Consider the following 21,196-nt stretch of genomic DNA (forward strand, 5'->3'; position numbering starts at 1 on the left):
TAGCTAGGGTTAAAATGGACTATTGATCTTGTTTGGTATTTTTTTTTATAATAATGGAGATTTCGTAATAAATTTTTTCGATACGTACTGGATAAATACTCATATTAATACAATATCTTACCAACCATGTTAATCAAGTAAACCGTATTTGACAAGTCATGTACAACCAACTCGTCCGAAAATATGTTAATAGGAGAAAGAGTACTTTAACTATTGTTCGAGATCATGCCATATATACATTAAAATATATGATTTTTGTTATGAGAAGGCAACTCGCAGCTACTATATTTTAGGAATATATTGAATAAATTTCAATGTGTAGTAGTTTGCAAATCATATGCATCATATGCATCAAGTAAACACGTAGAAGATTATTAATTGACGGATGTATAAAACAAATTATAAAAGCTAAAATAGTTATAGTTTTCATAAAAATATTTTAATTTAAATATTTATACAAAGTAGAATTATTAATTAAATTATATAACAAGGAACCAAATTTTAAAAATTAAACAAAGAAAATTTACTTATAATCCTCTCCAAAAAATTGTATATCTAAAAAATCCTAACAAAATTGGTTCATCTAAAAATCAGATCCATCAAATTTCAATACCAAATGTCAATTTGATGCAGATACCCCTAAGAGTAGATCTCACAAAATACGACACGTGAGACCGTCTCATAAAATACGATACGTGAATCTGTCTCACACAAGTTTTTGTTTACCCCTAATATCAAATCAAAATTCATAAAATCTCCTCTTGATTTCATTGGCTTGTTCAGAATTAAAGTTTGGGTCCATAATTTCTAAAAAATGTTTTTTTTTTTAAAAAAAAATGATAATAAAAAGAAGAAGAAAACCGTACCATTTAGTGGGCGGGCCTCTCACGATTCTTATGTAAAACCATAAGCAAAAGCCCATGAACTTTGAAAGCCAATTAGTTAGCAAGGAAAAAAAAGGCCCAAATCCAGCTAAATATGGCGGCCTAATTCTCTCTCATATATCCAATACCCACGCTTGGATCGAACGTATGTCAATGGCAGACGGCGAAGATATCGACGAGTTCTACCTGCGTTATTATGTCGGTCACAAGGGGAAATTCGGGCACGAATTCTTGGAATTTGAGTTCCGACCAGATGGCAAGCTCCGTTACGCCAACAACTCAAACTACAAGAACGATACCATGATTCGCAAAGAGATATTCCTCACGCAAGCCGCTCTCAAGGAGTGCCGACGTGTAGTCTCTGAATCAGTGGCAAATATTCCTCTCAATTACTCCAATTTCTTCAGAATTATAATTGCTCTTCAGGGTTTTGAAAGCTTGTTGTTATGTTTGTGTTGCAGATAATGAAGGAGGATGATAATAATTGGCCGGAGCCTGACCGAGTGGGTAGGCAGGAGCTGGAGATTGTGATGGGGAATGAGCATATTTCGTTCACGACGTCCAAGATTGGTTCCCTCATGGATGTTCATACCAGCAATGATCCCGATGGTTTGCGCATTTTTTATTATCTTGTTCAGGTATGATTTACCTGTACAATTCTTGAAAAATATTTTCTTTTAATTTACCAGATATTCGACTTGATATTTATTTGATGTTTGGGAACATTTTCAATTGCATTCAATTTGCATCCTGCAAGACTCTATATTGAATGTATTGTTCTTGCTTATATCTGTTGATGGATCAAATCCTGGCGATCGAATCTATGACTGTGTTGTCATAGGAATTTGAGTTATGTTTAGTTTGGTTATGATGAATTAAAAAGTCTCTAGAAAGAGATAAGTCAATAAACATGTTTGTCTTATTTGTCTACTGTAGTAGCTTATAGGAATTTTTGCTGATGAATTAAAAAGTCTCTAGAAAGAGATAAGTCAATAAACATGCTTGTCTTGTTCGTTTACTGTAGTAGCTTATAGGAATTTTGCTAGACGAATAGGTTTAAATATTCTGTTAAATACACGATCCTGCATTGCCAAACTGACCAGTTTCGTTTATAAAGCACTGACATTGTTGTGTGAAATAGACGGCAGAGTGTTTCATGAAACCTTGGTTGGATTGAACACCCTGGATGTGATGTGAGCTTCATATTTTTACTGCGGGGTCATATCTATTTTTGGCCTATAATATATGTCTCACCATTATTATCTCCTTTTAAAATGAAAATCGAAATAATAAAATATCAAGACTCTTTTGTAATGATATTTGTCCATTTTGGTTATCAAAAAGGACGGTTCTTTATTCATGTCCCATGAATCATATGATGGTTCCAGTATATCTTGACTCAAGTCATACTGCCAAATTCCATGTTTCTTATCTTGTTCTCTCATTTCAGGATCTGAAATGTTTTGTCTTCTCTTTAATCTCACTCCACTTCAAGATCAAGCCCATATAATGCAAGTTCAAAACTGCTGCAGAAGCCACACAAGCTATCATCTTGAGTTTGACCACCTCTTTGGCCATCTTTTTTGTAGTTGTTGAATGGTTTTATGGCTTGTTTTGCTCGAGATTGTAATGCAAGGTTCCCCAATCTTTAATTTGTTGTGAGTCTTGAAACACGATTATTAGTACCATATGTTTCCTAATTTATATTGACCTTTTTAACTTGCAACTGGTGTTTCCATATTTCTCTGTAGTCTGAAATACTCGGAACATTTCCGGAGCTGCTTATCAATGCTAATTTAGTCACTTCTTTTATATGTATTGCCTAATTCGTTGAATGTTGAGCTGTAGAATGTTAAACCTGTGAATCTGTGATACGTTGCTTAACTAGTTTCGCCGATTGATGGTGGTGGTGGAGGCTAAAATTGATCTTGCGACACTTAACAATCATACCTATTTATCTTATATGTACATCCACAACACACACACACACACACATTTGTATCTGATTATCTTTAAGTTCGCCTTCAATTTAAAATTTTAATACATAATTATACCTTGAAGTTTAGCAAGATCTAGGGATAAATAAATAGTACATAATTCTAGCCGTTAGCTCATGTAACAACTAGCAACGGACAACAATAACCCATCCGAAAGGCTAGAATTCACCATAGGTAGCTCTGACTTCTTTATAAGCATCACAAGTTCTAACATATGCCTTCCTCCTCATGCCAATGGCGAAATTTTTAGTACTTCTAATATCAACAATTATACTCCCATTCTACACCTCTGGCAACTACATACACAGTTGGCGACAACTCAGGTTGGGATATTAGCACCGATCTTGAATCATGGCCAAAAGACAAAACTTTCATGGTTGGGATACTTTATCTAAGACGTCGCAACGCCCCCACCTTGATAACTGGAGCTCCACTTTGATCGGGTAGATCTGTTGAGCTATCAACGAGTGTTGAGTTATTTGAACTAAAGCTAGAAAAAAATTGATTTTTTTCCTAGCTTGAAACTGCATATCTATCGCTCAATAAGATATTGTGTTGTGTATAATTTAACGAGCTCCGCTAGATTATATCTCTGACTCATCTAAACGTAAGTTTGATTAATCTACTATTTTCTGATGCTAGCTTCCTCGCTGAATCTGCAGTAATTCTGTGAGCGAGGTGACCAAAGAAAACTACGAGGGATGCAACACGACCGACGTACTACAATCGAGTAGTATTGGGAACACATCTTATCCGCTAACCAGAGTTGGGAATAGATATTTCGTTTGTGGCAATAAGTTGCATTGGGTTGAAGCTTCATGTCCACGTTGAAGCAAATCAAAAGCTGGCAGCAGCAGCAGCATCCCGCGCCCCCCATAAGCACAGCCAGAAGGAGCTCTTCCACCAGCTTCTTCTAAGAGCAACAGCCCCACAAATTCATCTACTAACTTTGCTGGCATGAATTATATTGTTGGGGCCATTTTTTTGGGTTGCTTGTTTGGTTGTCTGGGATGATGCAACGGAAGTTTGTGTTTCCCTCCCTATACATGGTGAAATGAAAGAGGAGCGATGGCTTGGCTCAGGTTTTGTATTTTACGGCACGAGTCGTCGCAATATATCTAATTACGTGTTTGCATATTTTTTTATGTAATTTATCATCAAAATTCTCTTTCGTTTCAATATAACTCGGTCTGGAAGAGGAGGTTTTTAACTTCTAACGAAGATTTAGAAACCAAACCACATGCTTATGGAACTATTTATTAGTGAAAACCGTAAAAGAAAACAAGATTATGGAGGAGATTTAAGTAGAAATGGAAAATGTCGACATAAAATGAAGCAAAGAATAAATATTAGCGTTCAATTAGGCATCGACCGTGGTTCAAGGGTAAGGAAAACAACCCTCAAAGCTAACTAACGCTGATTTGTAAATAGAAACAAAATGAGATAACTAACGCTAATTTTTAAATAGAAAAATTCATTTAAATTTAAGAATGTGAACAAAATTTTCTAATAGAGAGAGAACAAGAGAAGAAACAAAAGCATAAAAAGTCTGAAGACTACAGATGGCATTTCAAGAAAATGATGACATTACAAACGGCTGATTGTTTCCTATTTGTACTGTTTGTTGCCTCTTATAGTAATTGCGATTGTATGGAGTAAATAGCACAAACCAATTCCCAAATAGAGTTACAACAAGTTTGAATCTCAGACTAAGATTGATATATAGGCATGCCAAACAAATTAAAGTTATCAAGAAAAGATGTAATATGGATGTCCGGGTGCAAGACTATTGCTGCCAAATTGATTGTAGTTCTAAATTGATTTCCACTGTCTTCAAGCGCATAAAAAACTGGAGAAAAATCATCAATAAGGCCTGTATCGCATTGGACGCCTAAACCTTGGAACCCTCCTGCATAAGAGAGTGAAACCTCCGTAAAGTTGAACCCACACACACAAACATGCGAAAGAGACAAAAGTTTGGAGTAAACGAGTATCTGCAAACCCATGGACCCAATCTCTCTTATAATCCGTATAAACGCAAAGCAAGCACAAAACAACTATAGTGTTGCTTACCCATAACCATAAGTAGGGTAAGCAGGAAAACCAGGAAAAAATGGCCTTCTCGATCCGAAATATGGATTTGGACGCCTTCCCTGATACTGTTTCATTCCTGGGACATTTGTTCGCTTAGCAGATATCTGCCGAATATCATAACACAATAATGTCAGGAGTTCAATAATCATTTGCACGATATTAAAAATAAGGTGAGTTAACGGACCTTCAGCTGACGGCCATGCAACTCTGATTCATTCAGCAGTACAGCATTTTGAACAGCCTCAATTTCAACAAACTCTACATAAGCAAAACCTTTCGGCTGACCAAACTTATCTGTTAAAATGGTAACCCTGTTAACAGTCCCACAAGACTGAAAATGCTGCTGCACCTCCTCAGGCGTGCAAGCATAGTCCACCTGTAATTGGATAAGAAAAATTGCCAAGGATCAATTGGAGAGGTAAATCACACACGCACACCAGTAATACAGAGTATATACAGATATAGATTCATAATAAAGCTTCAGTATGGGTAAAATAATCAGTAGAAACATCAAAGTTCTGTCTGACTTGTGATTTATAAAAAATTGCGATAAGTAAATCTAGCAATATTTAGCCCTTCTTGAGACGAGTAGGAAAATGATGACAAGAAAAAAAAATAGTCCAACATAAAGCAAGTTTCATTTTATTAAATCAGTAAAATCCATGTTGAACTAAAACTATATAATGCAACCCAGTTTCTTCAACATAGGCTGCAAAAAAATCTAAAATTGGTTAAATGTTTTGATATTGTTTTTACATAGGTCTACATTCTCACTGGAAGGTATTGAGAAATTACTTTTGGTCAGAGAATTCAAACTTGAACCAGGGACAAGTGAGAAATTGTTATCTCTTGTTAAGGACTCTCCCTTGAGGACATAATCTTCAACATAGAAGGTTTAGTCATAGCCTTGTATTTCTTTCATTTGGCAAGTAATATAAAGACTCATTCTTATTATGCAAATTTGTGGTTGTCACGATATGACAAAACTAGCATTGCTGTGGTGAAAAATCAATTAAGGGCCAAGAAACTCACGTTACCAACATATATAGAGCGAGAATCCACTTCCTCCTTTTCAGCCTGGGTAACAGAGGCACCAGTTGAATCATCTGCATGCCCACCAAATAATTTATTAAAATTAGTTTGGTCACTATGATGATAAAATCACAGATATCATGAAATAAAGGTGGAATGCCGAAAGTGAGAACATGCCACAAGAGGTTCCAACAGACAACTATGCATCTACAGCCAGTCGTTTACCAAAACAGAAGTAGGGAAGCCCTAGAAATTAAGAACAAGCTAAAGCCTACAAGAAGTTCCAAAAGACAACGAAACATCCACCGACAAAATTTTAGAGCCTCCAGAACAGGCAAACAACGAGAATACTTCTAAAATCATTAAGCCAATTCAAATAAAATTTAGTTTTCTCTTCCTTGCTCTTCTGGGGAGGACAATTTTATTACCACTTGACCATGATCACATTCACTGACTATGGTTAACAAATGAAATACATTTCAATAAAAAATTTCAACTTAGACCAAGTGCAACACATTGCTGCCAGTCTATAAAAAATAATTTTAGGAATATCAGAAAGAGAGGAAAAAAAAACTTGCTAGACAACTCACCAAAACATCACTCCAATTTTAGATCAATTTGTTTTCATTGTACCACAAGCCACAAGCAGTCAGATAGTGAAATAATTTTGAGACCATCGGTAAGCACTTGAGCGAAGTAACATGATTGAAAGTAAATGTGTTCTATATTTCGAAATTGATCAGTTAAACAAGTGTATCTAGGTTACTCGCAACGACAATCATAATAATCAACACAAAGACATGAAATTCTACACCAAATCAGCACAACGGCATTGTAGATCGGGAAAATTTCAAATAAGAAAAATGAGATGAAATTCTACATCAAATCATTTCACTCATCTAAACAGAAACTAGATAACTAGTGAAGGTTGATCGATTCAATCATGATTCATTCCATTAGCAGATCTTAATAACTATTCGCCACTCATTCAATTGCTTAAGCATTTAAGCCAGATCAAACAGCGTAAAATGATTTGAATATAAATTATCATTGCCTCGATGTGATTTAGATCAGGCCCATATATATGCAGGAGAAATTGATTACCTACCTTTTTTGCGGAAAAAATTCATTCGATCTTATCAATTTCTTTTTTTTGCTTGTGGTGCAGAGGGTAAAGAGGCGTTTGTATGGATGAAGCGAGAGGAAAAAGTTATAAATACTCCCAAAGAATAAAAAGGAAACTAGAAATCAGTGCACACTCATTCAAAGGTTAACATCATTAAATGAGTAAGACTTGTTGCACATTCAATACTTTTGTTTCACAAATAAATAAGTGGTATGCCAGTCCTTTAGATAGGACAACAGAAAGTATAAAACGAGTATAAAAAATTTAGATAGGTGGAAGTAGCACAACAGGTTTCGCCTTCGCTATTAGAAGTGCAAGGCACACCAAGACTTATAGTATTAAAGACTAGAGCCTACGCATTAATTTGAAGTAAAGTGCCCCAAATAATGATATGCTAGAATCTAAATATCTGAATAAAATTTAATCACATAAAATACAATTTGCATTTTAACCATTATTAAAATCAATAAATTCATTAGTATATAAACGAAGATAAATTTCTATTCATGCATTTCATCGTGGATTTACAATCTCTTATTTGAAGACGCACATAAAAGTGGCCTCGAGCCTTTGGAAAATATCAAGCCTTGGGCTTTATGTCAATCTCCAACCCGTAGGAATTACGAGGTCCCCTTTTTTTTGAGAAAGGAGAATAGAGGGACGGGCTTCATTAAAGGATTGTGCCCAACTCAAGGTTATAAGAAGCACGAGGCTTGTGAAACGCCAAGACCAAGAATCATGAATTACAAGTATAAGCGTGATTAGTCATAAATTAAGCATGATTTTCTTAATAAAGTTGATATAGTTTTAATCATATCAAGTGGTACAATAATTAAATATATAAATATAATAATTTTAAAACTAACTATACAAATTTCAAGCTCTGGAAAACACAAAAATTTCAAAATTATAATTGTTACTAGTTTTCTTCAATTATAACATGGACCAAAAAGAAAACCTAAATACTGTAACACTTTGTTGGACTATAATCATTCTTATCTTCTTTATATAACTCACTTATAGAATCATTCAAAACATATTCATTCTCATTGGGTTTATTTGGAGAAAAATAAATGAAGCTAGAATTTTCCTCAGATTTAAAAATATTAAAAGTCCAAATGAAAGTTTAAAGATTATTTTCTTCTCCAATATTAATGTCAAAACTAAAAGGCTTGCATTTTATTGAGCATCAAACATGTTTAATGCGATGAATTATGTTTGACCATAATCACGTATATGTTTTTTGCCAAATCGTTGCTTTTTAAACATGTTTCCTGTTAGTCCAAACAATTTGTAGTCTAAGGTGGTTATTAAAACCATTAAACTAAGTTTAATTCTTTAATAGTTACCATACAAACCATTATGAATATTTTCTTTTGAAGAAAGAATACTATGAATGAAGTTTGATTTTATTTTATACAAATCAAATAATTTCAGTTACAAAAGTTAATTTGCCTATCAATGCTAAAAATATTAAGAACTTAAGATGGGCCCCCGGTTACAGTTCAACAACATCCTGCCATTGGCTTTTTATTTCCATAAACCGAAATTGAAAAGAAGTTCTCGACTTTGGAACTGAAATTGAAAATGGCTTTAAATCTGATTTAGGAGATGATTGTGGTTTCTATTCACAATCCAAGAACCTTAGCAAGGAATCAAGTGAACATAAAGGCACGCTAACAGGCATGCAATTAGATTTAGCAAATTGCATGATTTGTCTAGAAATGAATTATGAAAGTGTTGATTCACGTCCATATCAAAGGCATGTAAAGTAAGCTCACCAACTTCATTAATAAAAAGTAGAAATCGAACTTTTAATTTTACACATTCGTACGCTTTAACTCTTCACCTATAAGCCTCTCATATTCGCAATAAAAATAATTACTCCTTTCATTGCTTTTGAATGACCACCCCCGGCTATAGAAAAATGTACTAACAATCTAAAAATGATTTATCTCCACTCGCAACCACAACAAACACCACCACCTAGCATGAATGCATTAAACCTAAACTCATCTTCACAAACACATCCTACCAGTAAAGTTACTAAATACGGAATTACCCATATTTGAAGTTATTTATTACTTAATCACACACGCGTCACTCCCACTAAATTATGTATGTTGCTTGCATTTGAAAAAAGATACTTATTAAAGTGAGGAGGCAGAACTAGAGTGAAGCACGAAGGCACGAGGTAAGCACAAATGAGAACAAATCAGCAAAAGTGAAATATACAATTACAGATACACAGAAGCCATTGTTAACAGATTGTGTACGAAAAATGGTATGTTGAGACAAAAGCTAAGTTCTCGTGACTCTCATCTGTCTACTCTTCTATACGCATATAAAATGTTTCAAGGGGGTGTTGTCGACTTCTGCAAACCCATTCTGGTACACATCTAAAGGGGCATATGTGCGCTAACTTTTAGGCCTTATTTTGTTTCAGTTGATAATAACGTAAAATATCTGTGTTGAAAACATGAAAAGCTTATGAATACCAGTAGCACAGTTTGATACAAAAAAGGCAGACAATTTGATACAAAATGAAGCCATAAAAAATAAAATCGGCATGACTAAGGAAGGTGGCCAAACCATCAAGCTAGAATAACCAGATAGAAACCACAAATTGAATACCGGTAGCACAGAATTTTAACTAGGCATTCAGGTTAACATTTCGTACTAATATCAGTATTTAGTTAGATTTTGGAATCAGTTTCCATGCTGCCAACTGGATAATGGTCTGATTAGAAACAATGAGAAGTATGATTAGAAACAATGAGAAGTATGGTACTTGACTTGTGGGAAATTTGGTCAGCACCATCAAGGTAGATGAAAAATTAGTAGCACACACTCAAAATGAATGGCAACTATAAATATTCCAGACTTAAATGTGTGGTCATATATAGACTTCAAATCGTACGCATCCAACTGTATAACACTTTTAAAAATATCATAATGAAGAAACAACTCTCTTTCCTATGTTGAATATTGTGGACTGCATCTAATATAATTGCATCCTGAACTTATTACCCGGTTTCAAATAACTATCATGTATCTCGCGTCAGTTAGAAAATAGTCAAACACAGTTCAACATATCAGCAGAATTAAACAAGCACACAGCGATTTGATGCCAAAAGAATGTTGATTTTGAATTATATGAATTATCTTGAGCAGAAGTAGATAACAATAATATACCTTCCAATTTGGCATAAATAAAAACCAACAAATTAAGCTGAAACAAGCAATCGCACACTAAAAACAAATACTAATCAAGTCAACAAACATATGTCAATTAGCAAATACCTACATTTGTCCCAAAATCGTTACCCTCGGATTCTCTTAAAAATCGGGCATACAAAATCTTTTGAGATCTTTAATCAGGTATAAATTCAAAACTTTTGAAAACATACACGGATACAACATAAATAAAAAAAGTCCATGAACTCGGAGTGAGTAAAAAACCTTGTGTGGCTCCCATCTCCTTCTCGACCTTTGCCTGCATATCACGAAGCGCAGATGCTTCCTCCTCGATCTCCTGCAATCTCTTCTTCATACTCTCCAACTCCTACTTAATGAAACCCCATATCACACAAAACTAAATACGCACTATTCATACACGCACAAACCCTTATTCAATTTTCTTTTTTCACAGAAACAAGAACACAACAAAACACCTCAGATTTGGAGTCTACGTCGGCTTGAGCTTCCGTCGATTGGTCGAAATCGGATTCCATGTATGCTTCCTCAGGCACATCACCGCCGTAAAGGTCGTCTTCTTGTTCGTGAGACCCCTTGTACTCCATTCCCAACTAAATTCCTCTTTACAGCCTCTACTTGTGTATACAATAACTGTATGTATATGCTTTTGATTTGGGGGCGGAAACGAAAACGAAAACGAAAGAGGAAGGGAAGGGAAGGGAATGGGAGAGGGGAAGAATAATTTAAACGACACCCCAAACTGTTTTTTTTTTATTCTTATTCTTCTGTTATGGCCCTTTTAGTCTCTGTTTGGAAGTTGGGAGCGAAAAGGAAAGGAAACAAAAAAAAAGCAAAATTTTCAGTTTTCCTTCCATTTGGATCGAAAACTTTCTTCTAAATCTATAAAATATATATATTTTTATTTTCCCTCCATTAAATCTCCCAAACAAGCCATTTTTTAAAATTTCCTTTCTTTTCTCTTCTTTTCCATCCATATCTATCAACTCCCAAACAAAGCTTACAGTTGCTCTACTTTTTCAAGTGTTCCTGTAAAACAAATGAGAACAACATGTCTAGGTTTCTTTTTTTTTTCTTTTAGTTTCTATTGAAAACACACATTAAATATGAGTTACAAATTAAATATTTTTGTTTAAAACTATATAAGATTGTGAAAAACAATTACTAGATTTTGGCTTAAAAATCAATTTTTTGTGTTTTTTAAAATCAGATTTTCCGTTAGTTTCTACTTAATTTAATTAAAATTCAAAACTTAGTCATTTGATGATTTTGATTATCCAAAAGTGATTATAGTAGTACGTTAGAATTAAAATCGTTTATTTATCAAACGCTTCTAATTTTGTTTACTTCTTTATGACATATGAAGATCAATATATGATTTGTTTTCTAGTTTTAGTGTGTGTTTTTTAATTCAAAGAAACGGAAAAATATAATTATCAAGAGAAAAGAACCAACAAACGGACTAAGGCCGATAATTCTGAAAATAACAGGTCTTTTGTGAGACGGTCTCACAAATCTTTATCTGTGAGACGGGTCAACCATACCGATATTCACAATAAAAAGTAATGTTCTTAGTATAAAAAGTAATATTTTTTCATTAATGACCAAAATAAGATATTCGTCTTACAAAATACGACCCGTGAGACCGTCTCACCTAAGTTTTTACCTTTGCTGAATATTATACCAGGTGTGATCGAAGTGTGAGGCAAAATCAAATTTAAGAAGCTATTCTGCCCGCAAAAGTGCTAGTTTTTAGAATACTATAAGAATAAATCTTGGTAAACAGTGTAATTTCTTACAAAATTTATCAGAAATAAATTTTATAATATATTAATTAATATTTATCGACGCAAAATTAGATTTTACGTTTAGTTTGACAAGATATAAATAAGTTATTATTATTATTATATTTCCGTTAGAAAGAAAGCGTTCAAAAATTAATTAAATTTCAACGAATTGAATATTAATTAATCACAGTTAGGTCCACTGATCCAAAACGTTAATTAAATAACCTATAAATATCACTCCGTTCTACCCCATCTGCATTCATCTCTTCTTCCCTGAATTAACACTGTTTACAATGGAAGGATTCAAGCTGCCATCAGCGCTCGCAGCATTCGCCCTCGTGGTGTTCATATCCGCGTTCTTCGCCGCCGCGGACCCGAACACCGTCACCATCGATGTGAACGACCTCCCGGCGGCGGCACCTGTAGATGAGATCCGTGCTGAACCATACCCTGGATTCTACGACTTATCGCGGAGGTGTATTTCGAAGCTGACGGATGAGTGCGGAAAGGAAGTGTTGAGCGGACTGTTCAACAAAGAAAACAAGGTGAGCCAGAGCTGCTGCGTGAAGCTGGTGGCGATGGGGCAGGAGTGCCACATAGGGCTGATGAAGGCGCTGCTTATGTTTCCGGATCTGACGGAGAATGATAGGAATGAGATTCTGACGATCGATAACACAATTTGGAGTGAGTGTTTGAAGGTCAGCAATTAATGGGCAGCGGATTCGAGGACTGCATGCATGCGTGGATCCATCTCCGGCGGCATGCATATATACATATATAAAATATTTTGACCTTATTATTTTCAAAAAAGGCTAAATAAATAGTATACTTCCTATATCCATATTATGTGTTTGGAATCAGTTATCAACAAAGATTTCATAAATTTAATTTGGTCTTTTGAAAATGTGAGACATTAATATTAATACAAATTTATGTCATATAAATTATGAAATGTGAAGAATATATTCAAGTATATAATGAAAATTTTGAAAAATACACCAACCACCAAGTATTTCACTGGAAAATATAATATTGTTGTTGTGTCCAAAAATACCAACATGATACCGAAAATTGTTAACGTAACACCGAAAATTGTCTACTTGTCCACGAGCACCACACCAATAATTTGATCAAAATAGTTTAAAATTAAAAGTTCGACCACCAAAATCAAAGTTTGGCAAGTTAATAGACTAAAAATCAAAATCGTACGAGTTAGTGGGCAAAAAATTATTCTCTCATACTTTCCTAGACACCATATTATTTATTTATTTATTTTTCCATCGTATAATCAAATAAGATACACAAATATTGCATGATCGAATTTACATACTCATGTGTGTGATGACTTAATCTCACATCCAATTCACCGCTGTATTAGTATATATACTAAAATTCATATAAGTTTAATTAGTTACATTTGGAACATACAATATTACAAATCTGTAAATTTTATATATATTCTTAAAAGTACCAAAACAGAGGAATCCAGCTGTATAATTTAATATATAAACATACGTATATATATACATAAAAATCATTAAAAAAAAATACCATATAAGATGGAACGATGTTCTGGGATTCTAAGGTTCAATGCTATAGCCTATAGAATTGTCGCATGCTGTCATTATTCCTCATGTTGGGGGATTGATATGTAAAACAAATGCTACTTTATATATACACCTTAGAAAAATCTGGCTATTGAATTTGGAATTAGATTCTTATTATTTTTCCCCTCATCACCATTTTTTCTCATTATATTTGATTCATTTTGATTGGATCAATATCGTATAACACAAAAACTCGTATAAAACCGTATCACGTGTCAATTTTGTGAGACGTATCTCCAAGCTGGTAGGGTTTGTGAAAAATTATTATTTTTTATATCAAATGTATTACTTTTCATTATAAATATAGGCCAAGTCAACCCGTCTCCCAGTAAACTTACTCATCGTGTAAATTTCAGAATAATTCAAATTACAATATTGTAGGGCATAGTTTGGTACATGGGATAAGGGAGGGATTGATAAATAATCCTCATTATCTCATGTTTGGTACCTTTTTAAAAAGTCCATGATAATATCATGGGCCCTTGATAAATAATTTTTTAGAAGATAAAATGTCTCTTCTATTAGGTGTGATAATTTTAATTTAATGATAAAATACACTACAAATGACTTAATTGCCCTCAATTCATAAATGATTTTTATAAATCTATGCTAGTAGGTAGAAATTAAAATCAAATAAATATTTTTATTTATGTTTATATATTATATAATATGATAATTATGTAAATGAATTCGAGATAATTATATAAAAATTTTTATAAATATCAATTAAATTATTAGTATCACTCGATTAACCTTAAAAATTTATATTTGACTTGACTCACAAAATCAAGGGCACAATTATCATATTATACTAGTAACCGTGGCACACGCGTTGCGTTTGTCCTGAATACATGTGGCTAATATATTAAATATTCATGATATTACAACATAATGACGTCACAACATAAAGAAGAAAGTTTATTTTTCACGGTGGCTAGTTTGGAGAAGAAATAATATTATTTTTCACGTGAGCGGTTTCCTTATGACGGTGAATATAATATTATTTGTTAAGAAAAAATATAATATAAAAAATGAGAAAGGGTAAAATAGGAAAGAAAGTTGGTGTCCTCATAGAGCGGTTATTATAAGGGGCTCAACTATAATAAAATAGTAAATAGTAAATATAAAAAATTAAAAAGGGTAAAACAGGAAAGAAAGTTGGTGTCCTCATAGAGCGGTTATTATTAGTCAATTCATAAATGATTTTTATAAATCTATGCTAGTAGGTAGAAATTAAAATTAAATAGACATTTTTATTTATTTTTATATATTATATAATATGATAATTATGTAAATGAATTCGAGATAATTATATAAAAAATTTATAAATATCAATGAAATTATTAGTATCACTCGATTAACCTTAAAAATTTATATTTGACTTGACTCACAAAATCAAGGCACAATTATCATATTATACTAGTAACCGTGGCACACGCGTTGCGTTTGTCCTGAATACATGTGGCTAATATATTAAATATTCATGATATTACAACATAATGACGTCACAACATAAAGAAGAAAGTTTATTTTTCACGGTGGCTAGTTTGGAGAAGAAATAATATTATTTTTCACGTGAGCGGTTTCCTTATGATGGTGAATATAATATTATTTGTTAAGAAAAAATATAATATAAAAAATGAGAAAGGGTAAAATAGGAAAGAAAGTTGGTGTCCTCATAGAGCGGTTATTATAAGGGGCTCAACTATAATAAAATAGTAAATAGTAAATATAAAAAATTAAAAAGGGTAAAGCATGAAAGAAAGTTGGTGTTCTCATAGAGCGGTTATTATTAGGGCCTCATACTTAATATAATAGTATATATAATATATAAAATTAGGTAAAAATAAATAAATCATGCAAGCACTATCGGCGCATGAACAGATAAAAAATATAAACTCAAGCAACAACTTTGAAATTATAAAATTTATTATGTTAAGGTTAATTTTGTCATTACAATCTAATATATAAATCTAATCACTCTTATTAAAATCATACCAAACATTAAATATAATATCATACATTTTATTTATCCTTAACTTATCATTCTATTATATATTACATGTTTATCCTATCATGTGTACCAAACTATGTCTAATAGAACACGCCATACATCGTGAAAAAAATATTTTTCATATTTTTGTTTGTTTTTTTTTGGAAAAATATTCAAAAGGTCTAAAAAGATTAGCCAATAAAAAGCTCCCGTTTTCATATTTTCCACCCACTCGTTTCCTTCCCCTTGATTTTGATTTCCGTTTCCATTCTCCTTTTCTCCAACTGTGATTATTCTCACTCGCCCACGAAAAAGATCTTGAATTTTACTAAACTCTTACTAAATCTTGATCGCTTAAAAATGTTGATTTTAGTATATTGTTCCAACTGCCGGACGCCACTCCAGCTGCCGCCAGGAGCCGCCGCCATCCGCTGTGCCGTGTGCAAGTCCATCACCCGTATCAGTGATCCTCGTACCAATCCACCTGCGCTGCCTTCTTATCGTCCCACGCCCTCCTCTTCCAACGGATACAATGGCCACTACTCACCGGCGGCACTGCCGCAGCACTACAACTACGAACCGAGGCCTGGTCCTCCTTCCACCGCCCACCTACGGAAGAAGGCGGTGATCGTGGGGATCTCGTATAGGTACTCGAGGCACGAGTTGAAGGGTACCATTAATGATGCTAAATGCATGAAATACTTGCTGATTCACAGGTTCAAATTTCCCGAATCATCCATTCTCATGCTCACTGGTAATTTTTCGTTTTTTTGAATCTTCATTATATTGGATTTAATTTATTTTCTTCTTACTTTATTATTATGATCCTGTTCTTAGTTAGTTTGAATCAGTATCTGACTTGGGAAATGTGCAGATTGATTTTATGTCGTTAAGACAAGTGATCTTAAGTTCAATATCTGCACTGAGAATAGTGTATGTAAAAGTAACTTGAAATTTTTCTACATTCTACGCCAAGCCATGCTTAAATCACATTTCCCAAAAAATAAAAATAAAAAATCATTAAATTATTAATGGTAATTGATATAGAAATCAATTAGTTATTTTTCCTCTTTGCCATTAATTTATCACAAGAGCCACTGAACAATGAACATTTCCTACCTAAACTCCCTGTTCTCCAAAAAAAAATGGACCTTCAAAAGTGGAATTTTTACCAGTAGTTTGAGAAACACCTTCAATTAATAAGAGTCTATAAATCAAATTGAGATGCAAAACATACACGAGTAGGTCTCTTGTGAGACGATATCACGAATCATCATCTGTGAAACGGGTCAATCCTACCGATATTAACAATAAAAAATAATATTCTTAGAATAATAAATAGTACTTTTTCATGGATGAACCAAATAAGAGATTCGTCTCATAAAATACGACTCGTGATACCGTCTCACACAAGTTTTTATCAACATGCACATGTAAGGCATTGCTTTCGAAGATATTGAACCCAATTACTAGTAGTGATACATGATTGTCAAAATCTAAAAAGTGAACCATATCCTTTATATTATTCTTTCAGGTCCACAGATGGAACCGAAGTTTGAAATGTGCTTTCTTTGTATCAGTTTTTGTCAAAATAACAGCTCAACAAGATTCAAAAGGAATTAATGGGAGGATACACCTCTAATTTTTCAGTAAACTAGCACACAATGATGTGATATCTATCTATAAACTTTAGAGATACAGAATATAGTTCGAGAGGAACACGTTTAAAAAAAATAATAACTGGCTTCTTTCGAAACATGAAACTGTAATTGAAAATCAGTCTTGTTTCATAAAGAAGTCGTCCACCACCAATACGAATATGATGAATTGATTATGTTACATGAGATAATTTTCGCCGAACGTGTCGTTAATTTAATCTACCGCCGAGCTATTGGTACCCAGGCAGGATGATCCTAGCAATATTGATATATAACAATCCATAACGACCGGCTAATTCGAAAACACTGCGTGAAAGGTGGCGTAAATGGTTTAGTTCGTAACAATCCTCTGAAATGCCGTGTTTCGTAACCTCCTGACTATGTGCTTATGTTGTTTCAGAAGAGGAGATAGATCCATACAAAATCCCAACAAAACACAACATTAGGATGGCTATGTTTTGGCTTGTACATGGTTGCCAACCTGGGGACTCCCTAGTGTTTCATTACTCCGGCCACGGTTCACAAAAGAGGAACTACACAGGAAATGAGGTCGATGGATTTGATGAAACACTCTGTCCTTTGGATTTCGAGACACATGGAATGATTGTTGATGATGAAATCAATGCAACTATTGTTAGGCCACTTCCTTCTGGTGTCAAGCTTCACGCAATCATAGACTCATGTCACAGTGGCACAATGCTAGATTTACCGTATCTTTGTAGAATGGACAGGTTTGTTACTCGGGAACATCATAGATTTAAGCTTATCATTTGGTGCTACGCCTATTTCTATACTGTCTAGATTCTGAGCATGTATTTTCTTATGTACAAGCAAAATCTTAGGTGACCTTTGTTGCTGTATTTTAAGCCTAATACATGGGTGCTGACAAATTTACCACAAAAAAATTACAAACTTTCAAATGTTCATCCATTTATATGTGGACTCAGAACTGGGCGTTATGTATGGGAAGACCATCGTCCTCGAACAAGTACTTGGAAAGGCACTAGTGGAGGAGAAGTCATATCCTTTAGTGGTTGTGATGACGATCAAACCTCAGCAGATACATCTGTAAGCTTCGGTCACCGACGTTTCAATATCGAGTTCACTTCTTCGCTACTTATATACCTATGATATTTAACACGCAAACAACTGCTGGACAGGCTCTTTCCAAGGTGAATTCAACAGGCGCAATGACATTTTCATTTATCCAAGCAGTTGAACAAGTCCAAGTCAGTAATCCTACATATGGAAGTATTTTAAATGCAATGAGGTCTACTATTCGAAATGCTGGTGATGAAATAGGAGGGGGTGTTGTTACAACACTTGTCACAATGCTTTTGACTGGGGGAAGTGCTGGCATTGGAAAGAGACAGGTATGCAATTCTATCATGACTTTAAATTACGAAGTATGGCATCAAAGTTATTTGTATACTTCGACAATTATCAACTTGTTCTACCTGGCATTTTCTCCTGCTTGCAGGAGCCACAGCTTAGTGCTAATGAACCATTTGATGTTTATGGTAAGCTATTTTCTCTGTAAGATGGAAGATTAGTAGTTCATTTCTGCTGCAACCAAAGAGTGACAACAAAAGTTATCGGCTTTCTTTCTTCTTTTTCAATGTGATAAAGTACAATGCCTGGTTTCCAAGTAATAGAATGTTTCTTTGTACATATGATATAAAATATAGATTATGCACGTAATAACCCGTATAATAAGCTTAGATGCTATCGGTTTTAGACTTCGTTTTATTGATCAGTGATCCTACCAAATTATTCTACATCATTCTTTAACAGCAAACATTGCCTCATGTATCTCGCATTGTCTTTCGAAGCCAAGTTCTCGAATTCCTATCACCATAACATCACCTGGCGAGTATTGAATGAATCATTCACCTAAATTGATCAAATGCATTTATTTAAATTCAAATTTTTCGCGAAAAGAGAACGTGCATACCTTCTTCATGTCATTAGGGAAGTCTCATCATTTCTTACTCAACATCTTGCTCGTTTCCTCGAAGGAAGAACACTTAACCCACACCCCAATTTGCCATCACAAAAAAGGCACAAGGATTGCATGGCCTCAAGGAAAACCGTTATATATATATATATATATATCTATATTATTATCATATCTGGTTTTCATGTAGGATTTTACGAGGAGATGTGGTTTGGGAATTTCAGGGATAAAAATCATATAGAATTGTAAAATTACAAATATGTAAAAAAAGGGAAAAATGAACAAAATATCACCCATTTGGCGGACCATTAAGCTTGGGATACACACTTCCACGCTCGTCCTCTTGACCGAACTGCAAACAGGGCATTCCTTAACGGCGGCGTCGCATTGCACACAGACACACACGTGGCGACAAGGCCACATCATCACCATGGCCACCCGCTCCTGACAGACTTTGCACTCGAGTTTAACGGGTCGAACTCTATCCGGGTCGGTGAACGATGATTGAGCATCGTCTTGCGGCGTTTCTGCGTACCGCCGAGCTTCCACTGCATCCCGCAGGCGGTACTGTAAAGATTTCGTCACTTGCTCCAAGAATTTCACCCTGTCGTGTACCTTCTCCTTCTCCGCCTTATAGTGTGACGCCATCTCTTTCAATTCCAAGTTTTTGTTAATGTTTTCTTGCAGTTCCAGTTCTCTCTCTCTCAGTTTCTTGGCCACTCTCTCCTCGGCCGCGTCGTGGGTGATGCGGTGGTGCTCCGACAGCATTCCTCCCAATGCATGCCTCAGATTCACTTCCTGTTACGCGAAACAAATTCCGATTAACCAAAAAAAAACTAAGATCATCCCATTTAAGTACCGGAATAGTGATTACATGGGCTGTGATTATTTGATCAATTTGATCATCGTTTTGTCTCTTTATAACATCTATGGCTATGGAGAGAGGGTACTTGTCAGCAATGGATTCTAACGACGGAGTCGAAATGAAGGGTACGAAAGCACCCCAGTAGGTAGAAGAAAAGGGTTTGAAAGCCGGCGCAGCGGTGTTGAGGATTTGTTGAACTCGTGATCGGTGGCCGCCATTGACGGGAATACTAGGAGAAGCGAAGCGCTGTTGACCTTGCAGATTGAAGAGGTTCATTTGTTGCTGTGCTTTGGATGGTTCTTCTGCAACTCCCTTCATTTTTCTCTTGCGTGAATCCTTTGGCACTGCGGGAAAGTCGAGAGTTAGAATAATAACCGCTTAAAAAGACAAGAAACTAATGAACTCCACAGAAAGAACCAATTCAGAGAGAGAGGGAGGCACCTCCATTTTTTATGATCATTGCAGAATGGTCGGGTCTCAAACGGTGGCGGTGGAGGAGTTCTATAATGAGCGAAACGGTGGCGGTGGAGGAGAAAGAGAACACAATCCAATTATATCTATGTTAACAGACGCAATCCCTTTGGAAATTAAATGGGGTAGTTTCAATTAATGCATCACTGCAAATCCCATCGGTTATAGTAAAGAATTTAAGGATTTAGTTAGGATATTATATCATTATTATAAGAAATAAGAGATTAGTGTTGTAAAAGTGTAACAATATTGTACGAAATATTAAACAAAAAACTCAATGATGGTTATAATTAATTTGTAGATTCTTACTATTTTCACTCAAATTGTATTAATTCAATGATCATCCACACATCGTCTCTGTTTAACAAAATAACCACGTTTTTTTTTCTTGGATCTGTGAACTTCTCCACATTTGCATTTATGTATACAGGTGGGATGACTATATTTAAAAGGAAACAGGCATTACTGAACCCACACATTTTTTTCTTAAAAGAGGAGTATAGACGAAT

The 21,196-nt window shown here is 34.5% G+C and overlaps 5 protein-coding genes across 7 annotated transcripts; 3 read left to right on the top strand and 2 right to left on the bottom strand.

The window, feature by feature from the left end:
• The first annotated feature begins 1,002 nt into the window (after nt 1–1,002).
• Nucleotides 1,003–4,043, top strand: LOC142540359 (protein mago nashi homolog 2-like). 2 transcript variants are annotated; one of them, XR_012819086.1, is made up of 4 exons: nt 1,003–1,238; nt 1,346–1,522; nt 2,335–2,539; nt 3,544–4,043. XR_012819086.1 is itself a non-coding variant. In XM_075646461.1 (3 exons), the coding sequence occupies exons 1-3, from the start codon at nt 1,032–1,034 to the stop codon at nt 2,392–2,394; spliced, it is 444 nt and encodes a 147-aa protein (XP_075502576.1). In that variant the 5' UTR covers nt 1,003–1,031; the 3' UTR covers nt 2,395–2,657. The 2 variants fall into 2 exon arrangements, 1 of the variants encoding a protein (XP_075502576.1); XM_075646461.1 differs by lacking the exon at nt 3,544–4,043 and having other exon boundaries at nt 2,335–2,657.
• A 379-nt stretch (nt 4,044–4,422) lies between these two features.
• Nucleotides 4,423–11,106, bottom strand: LOC142540360 (polyadenylate-binding protein 1-like). The gene is made up of 6 exons (XM_075646462.1): nt 10,808–11,106; nt 10,596–10,698; nt 6,008–6,081; nt 5,160–5,351; nt 4,955–5,079; nt 4,423–4,790 (listed from the first exon to the last, which is right to left on the bottom strand). Exons 1-6 carry the CDS (start codon nt 10,934–10,936, stop codon nt 4,745–4,747), a joined length of 669 nt encoding a protein of 222 aa, XP_075502577.1. The 5' UTR covers nt 10,937–11,106; the 3' UTR covers nt 4,423–4,744.
• Nucleotides 11,107–12,429: 1,323 nt separating this feature from the next.
• LOC142538424 (protein DOWN-REGULATED IN DIF1 11-like) lies at nt 12,430–12,846 on the top strand. Its single transcript, XM_075643745.1, has one exon. The coding sequence runs from the start codon at nt 12,430–12,432 to the stop codon at nt 12,844–12,846; it is 417 nt and encodes a 138-aa protein (XP_075499860.1).
• A 3,146-nt stretch (nt 12,847–15,992) lies between these two features.
• On the top strand, nt 15,993–19,659 carry LOC142540362 (metacaspase-1-like). Of its 2 annotated transcripts, XR_012819087.1 has the most exons (6): nt 15,993–16,490; nt 17,795–18,125; nt 18,342–18,462; nt 18,555–18,767; nt 18,875–19,150; nt 19,542–19,659. XR_012819087.1 is itself a non-coding variant. In XM_075646465.1 (5 exons), the coding sequence occupies exons 1-5, from the start codon at nt 16,097–16,099 to the stop codon at nt 18,932–18,934; spliced, it is 1,119 nt and encodes a 372-aa protein (XP_075502580.1). In that variant the 5' UTR covers nt 15,993–16,096; the 3' UTR covers nt 18,935–19,249. The 2 variants fall into 2 exon arrangements, 1 of the variants encoding a protein (XP_075502580.1); XM_075646465.1 differs by lacking the exon at nt 19,542–19,659 and having other exon boundaries at nt 18,875–19,249.
• On the bottom strand, nt 19,460–21,148 carry LOC142540363 (E3 ubiquitin-protein ligase BOI-like). Its single transcript, XM_075646466.1, has 3 exons — nt 20,658–21,148; nt 20,226–20,560; nt 19,460–20,149 (listed from the first exon to the last, which is right to left on the bottom strand). Exons 1-3 carry the CDS (start codon nt 20,674–20,676, stop codon nt 19,475–19,477), a joined length of 1,029 nt encoding a protein of 342 aa, XP_075502581.1. The 5' UTR covers nt 20,677–21,148; the 3' UTR covers nt 19,460–19,474.
• Nucleotides 21,149–21,196: the final 48 nt, after the last annotated feature.

This window comes from Primulina tabacum, chromosome 3, assembly GCF_025594145.1.
Source record: "Primulina tabacum isolate GXHZ01 chromosome 3, ASM2559414v2, whole genome shotgun sequence".
In the NCBI taxonomy this organism is placed as follows: Eukaryota; Viridiplantae; Streptophyta; class Magnoliopsida; order Lamiales; family Gesneriaceae; genus Primulina; species Primulina tabacum.

What these genes read in the sequence shown, in the direction of transcription:
- LOC142540359 (XM_075646461.1), top strand. Translation starts at nt 1,032, where the DNA reads ATGTCAATGGCAGACGGCGAAGATATCGACGAGTTCTACCTGCGTTAT. An exon ending in CTCTCAAGGAGTGCCGACGT is followed by an intron (nt 1,239 to 1,345) that starts GTAGTCTCTGAA and finishes TTTGTGTTGCAG; the next exon opens with ATAATGAAGGAGGATGATAA. An exon ending in TTTTTTATTATCTTGTTCAG is followed by an intron (nt 1,523 to 2,334) that starts GTATGATTTACC and finishes CTCTCATTTCAG; the next exon opens with GATCTGAAATGTTTTGTCTT.
- LOC142540360 (XM_075646462.1), bottom strand. Translation starts at nt 10,936, where the DNA reads ATGGAGTACAAGGGGTCTCACGAACAAGAAGACGACCTTTACGGCGGT. An exon ending in GCTCTATATATGTTGGTAAC is followed by an intron (nt 5,352 to 6,007) that starts GTGAGTTTCTTG and finishes ATCCAATTACAG; the next exon opens with GTGGACTATGCTTGCACGCC. An exon ending in TACCCTACTTATGGTTATGG is followed by an intron (nt 4,791 to 4,954) that starts GTAAGCAACACT and finishes TCTCTTATGCAG; the next exon opens with GAGGGTTCCAAGGTTTAGGC.
- LOC142538424 (XM_075643745.1), top strand. Translation starts at nt 12,430, where the DNA reads ATGGAAGGATTCAAGCTGCCATCAGCGCTCGCAGCATTCGCCCTCGTG.
- LOC142540362 (XM_075646465.1), top strand. Translation starts at nt 16,097, where the DNA reads ATGTTGATTTTAGTATATTGTTCCAACTGCCGGACGCCACTCCAGCTG. An exon ending in ATCCATTCTCATGCTCACTG is followed by an intron (nt 16,491 to 17,794) that starts GTAATTTTTCGT and finishes ATGTTGTTTCAG; the next exon opens with AAGAGGAGATAGATCCATAC. An exon ending in CTGGCATTGGAAAGAGACAG is followed by an intron (nt 18,768 to 18,874) that starts GTATGCAATTCT and finishes TCCTGCTTGCAG; the next exon opens with GAGCCACAGCTTAGTGCTAA.
- LOC142540363 (XM_075646466.1), bottom strand. An exon ending in ATCAAATAATCACAGCCCAT is followed by an intron (nt 20,150 to 20,225) that starts GTAATCACTATT and finishes TTCGCGTAACAG; the next exon opens with GAAGTGAATCTGAGGCATGC.